This window comes from Austrofundulus limnaeus, unplaced genomic scaffold (assembly GCF_001266775.1).
Source record: "Austrofundulus limnaeus strain Quisiro unplaced genomic scaffold, Austrofundulus_limnaeus-1.0 Scaffold163, whole genome shotgun sequence".
Lineage (NCBI taxonomy): Eukaryota > Metazoa > Chordata > Actinopteri > Cyprinodontiformes > Rivulidae > Austrofundulus > Austrofundulus limnaeus.
Genome location: NW_013952565.1, coordinates 771,782 through 782,620, shown reverse-complemented (window position 1 = coordinate 782,620; position 10,839 = coordinate 771,782). Strand labels below are relative to the sequence as shown.

Below are 10,839 nucleotides of genomic sequence, written 5' to 3'. Positions count from 1 at the left end.
ATCATGCAGAAAATGACAAAAAAAAAAAAAAACATTTGTCACCATAAATCAGATTATATAGGCATGTTCTGTATATAAAAAAAATCATCACTTCCTTGTCATTAGTCTTCTTCAGAGATAGAGCTTGGTAATGTTTCAAGCTGGTAAACACTGCCACCAACTGTTCAGGAGGATTATTACACCCCTAAAGGTTGTTTCACTGTGGAAGGGGTGTGTACAGCAGGGTGGCCAATGGGGTGGCCAAAGATTTGTCCATGGTGGCCATGGCCACCCTTGGCCACCCCTGGCTCCGCCCCTGGATAGTGTGTTTGTAGCTTGTTAAACTGATGCTGTTTGCTGGGGTCTCTAACATCAATGTTTTTTTAATCTCACTGATGCTTTTCCTGGTAAAATGAATGAAGTGAATGAATATTATTAAGGTAAAACACTGTAAAGACTGATATGACCCAAATATAATATAGCTGACCTTAGTCCATAGGTAAAAATTATCCTTGAAGATCAGCATCAATGGAAGATTTAACTCTGATTTTAAATAAGTTCTTGCTATAGGAACATGTTGTACTCTCTTTGCAGATTCACCCGTTACCAGTACCAGTTAGTGGTTTCTAATGATGTGGGCTACACTTCAGGGAGGATTGCGACTGCAGTGACCATGGCAGGGGTTCCCCTGAACCCACCGTCTTTGTCTGCACATGCTGTCAATCACACAGCTATACAAGTCAACTGGACTCAACCTTGTAAGAATATTGTATCTCCTCAGAACTCGTACACACTCACCCAGCAGAGGTCTTTTCTTAAATAACTTACAACAATAAATAAGCACATACACATTAAATTCACAAATGACAGTAAAAGGCTTTAAAACTGTTATACACCAATTTATTTTCTAATAACATTGTACTTTCACATGCTAATTTTAAGAATGCTAACTTATAAACAAAAACTTTGCCGTGATTTTAACTGATCCACTCTTTTTGTCATCTTTTACAGCTTTAAAAGACTTGCAGGGAGAGGTGGAAACCTTCTTTCTCACAGTAGACTCTCCCCAGTCAAGTCAGATGTTGTCTTTTAGACCTGAGATCACATCAACAGTGATAAGTGACCTTTGGCCCTCTACTACATATCAGGTGTCATTACAGGTGTTCAACGGAGCACATAATACAACTAAAACAACAGTTAATATCACCACAGCTGATGGGGGTAAGGGGCTTTTACATTCTATGATTTGCCAAACCGAAGCTTTGAAATGATGAGTTTTCTGTAAGATGGGGTAGTAATGTGTGAAATGCTTTATAACAGGCTACATATCATGCATCTTCTCAGTCAGTCCAGGTGAACATCATTTCTTTGCAACTGTGTGCTTCACAGGAGACATTAAACACATCATGTACTCAGGCATGAAATCAATACAAAGTGTGTGTGAGGTACACTCAAGGTGTTGTAAAAAGCTTGTTGGCACCATGCACTGACTAACTCACAGAAACCACACTCACATTATCATTACACACAAGTCAAGTTCTAGCTGTCACACACCAGGTAAATGCAGCTGGTTCACATTTTATTAAGGAATTAAAAACTGTGGAAGGATACTTTGTTGTATTAGTTACTGAACAGTCTTTCATGAAACTCCTCAAAAATAGATCTATACTAAGAAAAATATTGTTGCTGTTGGACAAATAGCTCAAATCTATTATTATTGTTATTATTATTATTATTATTATTATTACCAAGACATTTATTAAAAACAATGAGCTGCAATTATCTCATCAATAATTCAGACATGCTGTATGTACAGACAGAATACAAATTCTGGTCATATCAAGTTTGTTAAAATATTTTTTCTTATCTCAAAAAGTTGCACTTTATTAATTGTTGTTTTAAAAAAATGCATTTTTTAGGAAATGTTTCACTAACTGTTCCTGCAATTTAACTGTCAGTTTAACATTTTGATATTTAAAAAATTAATGCTAAATCCTCAAATATAGGATATAAGGATGTGTATTTATTTAAAGACACAAAAGTATAAACATTTTCATGCATACTGATATTCTTCATTTTCCAATTCTATACAGTCGTCACTTTTCTTTCTTTTTCATATTTCAACCCATTGCCTAGCTTCCTTTCTTATAACTTTATGACCAGTTTCTGAATTATGTTGCTGTTTTTCTGTCTTCACCTCCATGTCTGTCACCTTTTTTTCCTTTTTCCCTTCTTTTTTCTTTTGTTTTTCTGCTCTCATAGTTTTCTTCTTTTTCAGTATAATCAAATGTCAGAAGCTTCTTCTCTCTAATCTGAGCTGTATAATAAAAAGTGCATTAAAAACATTAGAAAATCATTAGGTGCTAAAGGCAAAGCATGGCTCGTTTAACTGAGAGGGCTCCTGAGGTAATTTCATTATTTTACAGCCATATGAGTGCATGCACGCACACACACATCCAAGGGGCTTAATATATTTTAACTAATGCAACTCAACCTTACCAACCATCCCAACGTGGCCTGCAATCTATAGGGAAATGCTAACATCAGGACTAATTGGCAAGAAAAATACATGTCTGTATCTGTGTGTGGAGTAAGAGGCCCAGTGTTCAGCATTGCATTGATAATGCCATCCTGCAGTAAATTAAATGTAGAGCGGTAGGTTGGGTTTAGGTAAGTGCATTTGCAGCAAATGAATTGGGTTAACTTCTTGTCGCGGAGTCTATTTTCACTTAGAATAATAGATGAAGTTGGTATAATTACCCTTCTCCCACCCTCCATCCTCCCACCTTATTAACTCCTGTGTTGAAACTTCTTGTCTTTTACTGTTCTCAAAACTGCTTTTTCCCCTAACAATATTACAGACTGAAATAATTTGAATTATTTGTTCTGTTTGCTTTTCTTAGATATTTTTTGATTTTGCTCAAAGTCTGTTTCTTGTTGTTTTAAATCTTTTGTACTTTTCACTCAGCTTCTGTCACGTTGAAAGAAAAACAGAACCAGATTAATGAACACGAGGCAGAAAGAGATGTTCTCAAAGAAAGATTCATTGTCATTTCTGAGATATTTAAAAAAGAGAGATGGTAAGCCGCTCTGCCAGAATCTATTTTTCTTAGTGAAAACGCACTCAGCTAAGGGAAGTTAACCCAATTCATTTGCAGCCATGCACTCACCTAGACCCAGCCCATGTGCTCTACATTTCATTTACTGCAAGATTAAATTATCAATGCAATACTGCACACGCACATGGATACTAAGGTTATTTCCATTTTTCACTAATATACAGTCCTGAACAGAGCACTGAATTTTAAATACATTTTTATAACATCAGAAATGGATGTAAATGCGTGTGTTGTGTGCAATCAGAATATTTTAACAAATCTGTTAATATGACTATATCCCAGTGGTTGCGTCTATGCTCTCATTCTAAATCAAGCGCAGGTCTATTATTGACATCCAAAGAGATACTATTGCTGAACAAAATGCACAAAAAGGCAACACTAATCTTTACACAAGTTGCATTATGGGATAACATTCTGTAGACAGAGGAGTGTAGTTAAAATCTGACTGAAAGTTCCAATACTTCACTCTGTGATAACTGAACTTGTGATATAAAAGTATATAAAGGTCTTGATTTTACCATAGTGGTGTGTTTGTTTAATGGTTTTTTACGGTTACGTACTATAAAATTCCATGATCCTGTCCTGTTCTATTTGTTTTGTTCCGCTCTCAGAGCCAGAAGGAATGTCTTCTCCAGAAGTGGTCCCAGTAAACAGCAGCTCGGCCCGTGTCCTCTGGTTTCCTCCTCTTCGACCCAACGGAGCAATCACTGGTTACAACATCTACGTTAACAGTCGTTTTCATGGCAGCATAGACAACACCTCTGGCTCATACCTGCTGGGGGATTTACTCCCCTTTACAGTCTACAACATACAAGTACACAACATCAAACACAGCTCAGACATAAAGGTGTTCGTATAATGTTTTAGGTAATTATGGTTGAAATGTCTGTTTTAGGTGGAAGTGTGTACCGTCTATGCATGTACTCAGAGTGAGGTTACAAAGACTACCACTGTGGAAGACCTACCAGCTGGATTTGCTGTGCCACATGTACAAGTAGTCAGTCCCAGGTAATAACAGTGCAGTACATTATTTTACCTTTTAAACTTAATACCACATTATCTAATGATGTGCCATATTCTATGTTTTAGTTTAGGGATGATTATTGTTAATACTTACATTATTGTTAATCTAGAGTTTAGTTGTAAGGTTGATGATACAAAACAAACCATGTCGGTTCAATTCTTTATGTTTTATGATATTCATTAGTAATTTGGTTTACAGCGGGCTAAACATGTTTGGGCTTTTACAGCAAAAGGTGAAAAAGTGTAAAAGATGAGAATTTTAACTATATAGTAAGATTACTGACATGTTTTCCAGTTTCAAAAGAAGAACTTATTATAAAAATATCTGTAAATAAACTGTTGGCACTCTGCATGGTCCAAATTTAACAAGATCTCCTTTTTACCTTTATCACAGCCTAAATGCACTTCTAATGCTACGTTCACACCGAACACAGTTTGAGCTGCAGGAGCGGCCGGTTTACATGCAAAGTCTATGGTGGACGCGCCTCTAGGGGTCCTGCAGCGTGTCAAGTCCGTTTAGCGCGGCGCACAAGGTTGCGGTAGAGCATTTTCCGGGCATGTGGTGCATCCAAAGCAGCCGACACTCGAGTTCAAAAATCTGAACTTTTGCTGCCCGATGCACCGCAACAACCAATCAGAGAGACTCATTTTTCCACGTGACCATTTCCTAAATGTTGCACACAAACTTACGGACAGGAGCTCTTTAGCTGAAATCGACTGTCTACAGTTTTTCTGGCTGGAGATATCAGCACCGATGTGGGTCAGCAGCTCGTTAAACTGACCGCGGTGTTAAAGGGATCCCCGATTAGTTATAACATTAAACTTTATTTGATAAACATTTATTTTAACTGTAAAATAAAGACTGTAAATATATTGTAGGCTGTTTAGTTTTTATCATTTTGAAACTAAAAGTTTAGAAATGTATTACACGGACGGGCCATTTTATTTACACACAAAGCATTCTGGGTAAATGATGACGTGGCTAGGTCCTCAGTGCAAGGCTGCTAGTGAGCTATATCTGATGATCGACTCTTTTAAATGAAACCAGAGAGCGTTGACAGAGAGGAGAAGGTAGAAATGACTCAGCCTGGAACTGAAAATATGGATGGAGGACAACAGAGCTGCTTCATGGAAGAAGAACCTCAGCTTAGCCTGTTAGCTTTAGCATTAGCCCTGATGCTATCACCATATACTGTATATGAATTAGCTCAGTGCTACACATTCTCCTTTTCACTGAGGTCCTCCATCCACATGACAGAGAGGGGAACGCAAAAGTGACTCAGCCTGCAACTGAAAATATGGATGGAGGACCTCAGTTTAGCTTGTTTGTTGCACTAGCACTGAGCTAAAACATGTAAGACAATATAGCGTTGGAGCTAACGCTAAAGCTAACAGGCTAAGCTGAGGTTCTTCTTCCATGAAGCAGCTCTGTTGTCCTCCATCCATATTTTCAGTTCCAGGCTGAGTCATTTCTACCTTCTCCTCACTGTCAACACTCTCTGGTTTCATTTAAAAGAGTCGATCATCAGATATTGTCCAAGATTAACCTTCAGTGGGGATATAGCTCGCGCACACTGAGGACCTATCCACAAGTATGGGTCTCTGCGGACGAGTGCGTACAAGTGGGCGTGTCACAAGGAAAGGCGATTCTAAAGCGACCTGATATGATGGACTTTGTTAAATGGACACACCTGATTGGACAAGCAAAATGGGTGATACCGTACGGCACCACCTGATTAGACAAGAACAAAAGGGACGTTACTGTACGGCACCACTTTTTCTGGAGACCCCTACTTGGGTCACATTTCTCCTGGTTAACCTTAGTGTTGGGGTCAGGGTCAGGCTGTATAGAGGTCAAGCAGGATCTAAGGATACCGTCATGTAGACCTCGTAGCCCACAGTGTTTATGCTTTTGACATGCCCACTCTTGTGACACGCCCACTTTGATTCCATAGATAACCCCTTCTCCCTATCCACGTCATCATTTACCCAGAATGCTTTGCATGTAAATAAAATGGCTATCTGTGTTAAAATATGTTTTTAAAATGTACAAAATTAAACAGCCTACAGTATTTTTACAGTCTTTGTTTTACAGTTAAAATATATGTTTACTAAATAAAGTCTAATGTTACAACTAATTGGGGATCCCTTTAAACTGGGCTCGGGACAAAAAATAGTTTGTCAGCTCGCAGCTCCTGGAGTGGTGAAACTAAATGAACAAATCGCCTCTAAGTTATCTGGTGATTTAATTAGCTGGTGTGCGCAATGTTCGCTTGCTCTTTAGTAAATAAAGCAAAGCCATTTTCTTTATTTTATCTTTATTTCATCCGCCAAAGACAGACTGGAAAAAAAACCAAGACGCTCCTCCCATTTCAGACTCACGTCTGGTCTCTGTCCCAGTCTGTGGAGCGTCCAACTTGAGGCGTTGGGCGCATTTTTGCTGCTCAAAATGCGTTCGGCGTGAACGTAGCATAAAACTTTTTAATCTTTTGTTTGTAGAATTATTTTCTTCCATTCAGATGAATTTAAGGGTATGAAAGTGGAAAATGTTTGTTTTTTACAACTGTGTGAAAGCAATAAAACACTTATCCAGTAATCACTTTTATTTTGTTTATCTTTCTGCTGCTCCACCTTTGTGCTTGAAGGGCAGTGAGATTAAATTGGTCCCACCCAGACAAACCCAGCGGGATCATGCTGGGCTACGAGGTTTTAAGACGGACCCTCAGATCATGCATGGATGGGTCAACACTGGTAAAACCCTCTTCAGAGAAGAGTTCGGAAAGTGCAGGTGCTTTAAGGTTTAAATGTCATTACCTGCAGTGTCCAGTGGGTCACAGTGTGTGCGGCACATCCTGCTTTCATCCTGACAAACAGGTGATTGTTTTCATCTCTACTTGTATCTTTTATTCTGCCTTATTGTTGATTGTTTTCATCTCTACTTGTACTTGTACAACATGGTTTTTACTAAAACTCACCATAACTAAATTTACTGACAGCAGCCATGTGAAAAACAAGATACCAAAGGTCTTTTCTTTTGCTACTCATATAAAGCTGAGAATGAATTGTTTTTCTGTTCTTCTTCAGGATATTAGTCTTTTGCAAACACTAACTAACAAAAGTACACAAAAAAGAAACAATCCCTGCTTTATACGTAGAGCATGATTATTATCTCAGTGATACATTTCTTTAAAGGGATTAACTTAACTTCTACTGTTGTGCCATTGAGTGCCAGCCTAGTCACTGTAGCACAGGGAATTTCTATGCATACATCCAGTGGCATAAACATTTTGGGTCATATGAACTAATAGATACACACTCAAAAGTGGTGAACTTACCCTAAAGAGAAGAGGTCTTAATTGCATAGTTTTCACAAACATGAATAAATAGACTTATGTGTCCATGACTGTGTTTAGATTTATCAAAACACCTTATAAACAAAGGCATAAAAAGTCCTTTTATTGGTATTACAAGGTAGAAGTTATAGATGATGTTGCATGATGATATAGAAAAGTCCAGAAAAATACACAACTTATTTATAAAGTACATCGGCCCTTTCAAGAACATTTTTTGATTCACATTTTTTTAACTGATTTTTATTGTTTTGCCTTTTTTAGAAAGGGAATTTGAACCATATTTATATATGTTTTCTACTTTGAAGCTTATTTAAACACCCCTTAATGGTCAAATTATGTTCTTTTTAATAAACAGTTCATATACAGCTTATGTGTTTCCATTTGGACTACAACCAGGTTTGCTGCAGTGGATGGCTGTACACAAGAAAACCACATCACCATTGCTGCGATGGCAGTTATTGGAGTTTAAATACTACTACCAACCCCACGTGCTGCAGTGGCAAACTTGTCCCATCTCTCCCTGACCATCAGTGCTGTGGAGGATACTACGTTCCCATAAAAACCCGTATGTTTTTACTTTTTGTTTGCAATAATCTCAGCATAGTTCTGTCACTTGAATTAAGTCTACTCTTCCCCACATTGTTCAAGTCTTTCCTTCATCTGTCCTTGTCTTTGTAGATGAATACTGCTGTCCTGACCACTCGCAGGGCCGGGTCTCGGTGGGGCCCGGTGACAGCTGCTGTGGGGGGGTTCCTTATTCCATGACAGGCGGCCAGCTTTGCTGCAGTGGGAGCCTGCATGATGGCTATGGGGCCCAATGCTGTGGAGGCCGGATAGTGGATGACATCCTGGTGTGCTGTGGTGATGCTACGAAGGGGGAGGTGCATGAATATAAACCAGGTGAGTAGAAAAAAAATGAACGCAAGTAGAAACTTAAACATGCAAGACATGTTCTCAGAATATTTCCATTCACTGTTGCTGAAAGAAGACGTTAAAAGTTTGATGAACTGCTGCGTCAAAAAGTTTTTTATTTTTATTTTGAGTCAATCAAGAAAACGTCACTCTGGAGCGAAAGGGTTTTTTGTCAAAGTCCAATGACTGATGACATCTTGGTATTTATAGGGTTGGGTAGGTGTGAGAGAAAGGAAAAAGATGAAAAATGACAAAATAGAGAATAGAAAAGGGTTGAAAGGTAAACACATGGTGCAGGAACGTAGGGTCGCCTTCCTGTCCTCTCCCGCAGTGTCCCGAAGCACTCAAATACCACGGCACAGATGGGACCGTGCGTGTGTCTTTGTGTGAGTGTCGGTGTACGGGTGTGTCATTAGACATCTTTGTCATGGCAGATGATGATGAAACACACTCAGGATGGCACCGTTGAGGGCACTGCCAAGCACACAGCAGGAGAAATACGCACTCATTCTTTCTCTCACACACATATAGACATATTACAGCCCCCTTCAAACTCCCCCCACCACCCACACACTCACACACAGAGTCAACAGGGTGCCCTCAGCAGGGTTTGCTTAGTGTTGAATGCCAAAGGCAGGCACGCGGCCTCTATTCATCACATATAAACAATGGGCCCCATATGGGCAGGCCTGTAGTACTCCATTAGCCTATCAACAAAAACACGGATGCACACATTTGTGCACACACACACACACACACACACACACAAATTAACTAATTACTAAGAAAAAGTTAAAAACTTTTTTCATTAGTTTGTGTTTTGTCACTAAAATGTTCTGATTGACCCCTGAAGTCTATTATATATATGATACAGAAAAGTGTTGGGGATTTTTTTTTTTCATTTAAGTAATTGTTTGCATCTTTTAAACAAACTTGTCTATTATTCGACCCCTTCGTATCTTAGCTCATTTTGTCTTGTCGCTCTTTCTTCTCATCTAAGCCCTCCTTTATTTCTTCCAACTGAGCAGGATATATGGTCATCCTTCATTTGAGGAGGCCTCCCAAAGAGTGCATATGCTCCCCACCTACTCAAAACCTCTTTATCTTCCTCTTTTTTTTCACCTTTTCACATTTTGTTACCCTCTTGTCATCTTCTGCTTGTGAACTTTTCACCAACTTATTGTGATTATTTGCCTGTTTATTGCTCTTCCTTTCTTTTCTCAAAATGTTCTTTATTTTCTTCTTGTGCACCTCCCCTCGCCCATTCCCTTCACTCATCAGTCATTAGCGTTAGCTTCCCCATAGAGAGCATATGGTATGATGGATTGTAGAGCTAGCAGCGCTAGCAAGGCTAAGGGCCATTTGCTGGGTGTGATGCACTGTTGGGGAGCCTAGGGGCCAACTCGTCTGTTTCAAAATAGTCCCAGATACAACATGCACAGAGCAATGCCCATTATCCAATGGGTTCCATAACCTTGGCATCACTTGCTCCTGTTACACCCTCTTACTACTTCCTGTTTTTTTAGATGTTGTATTAGTGTATTGGTAAAATAATTTGTAGAAAAATAAAGAAAAATTTTAACTAAGAAAAATAAAGACCTAAATGTGCATTTGAAATGAAACTACAGATTTAATAACAATAGGAAGAATAAAATGTTTAAATGTATAAATAAAATCAGATTAAATGCTTAAAATCAATGAAGCTTTGAAAAAGCAGTAAAAACAGAGGTTTAAAGTGAGTAGGACAAAAAGCAAGAAAGCTCAGAAGAATGGTGAAGAGCTAGATGAAGCAGATTAAAGGAGGAGTGAAGGGTATCCCATTGTGCCCAGCTGATAGACTAGGTTAGGCTGATGTGATTATGGGGTCCCTGAAGTGCGATCTATCACACATTACCGTCCACACTGTCAACAACCATACACACACACTGCAGGGGAACGGCAATGCCAGGAGACAGCTGTCTGGCAACAGATCCACATCCCGACTTCTGTGCACATGTGCAAACAGATAAACATGCAGAATTCATACCAAAATATAACAATTATCTATAAGCACACACAAACATCCCTGCATAGAGACATGCATGTCTGTGTGTTTATGGACTTATTATGTTTTATTAGTGGATATTAGGTGAAATAGAATCAGTCAGGAATGTCATTTCATTAAATTTGTTCCAAGAAAAAAAAAATAAACCCAAACTAAAACCTGTGGTCAGTGTTTTTTACATTGTCCTTTTGTATTTTGTTTTATGAGATTAACATTTAGCTCTTATATCTGTGCAAAAGCTGATACATTAAAAAAATTCAATGTTGTTTTGATTAGTAGTTTTTCTTGCTTTCTGAAGTTATTCAAATATTTTTTGTCCACTTGTCTTAGTTTGAAATCCAGATTTGTTTAGAACTTTGACTGGGCTGTTTTTGTGAAGGGTTTATTATATATATATACTGTATATATA

General features: G+C 38.5%; 1 protein-coding gene across 1 annotated transcript in view; it reads left to right on the top strand.

Annotated features, from left to right (window-relative positions):
- Positions 1–10,839, top strand: part of ush2a (Usher syndrome 2A (autosomal recessive, mild)) — a gene marked incomplete in the record, with an annotated part of 244,206 nt that overhangs the window by 137,948 nt on the left and 95,419 nt on the right. The window contains 7 exon segments of the mRNA XM_014017175.1: positions 574–737; positions 991–1,200; positions 3,710–3,912; positions 3,994–4,106; positions 6,767–6,995; positions 7,871–8,039; positions 8,153–8,374. Coding sequence (XP_013872629.1) covers positions 574–737; positions 991–1,200; positions 3,710–3,912; positions 3,994–4,106; positions 6,767–6,995; positions 7,871–8,039; positions 8,153–8,374 — 1,310 coding nt within the window.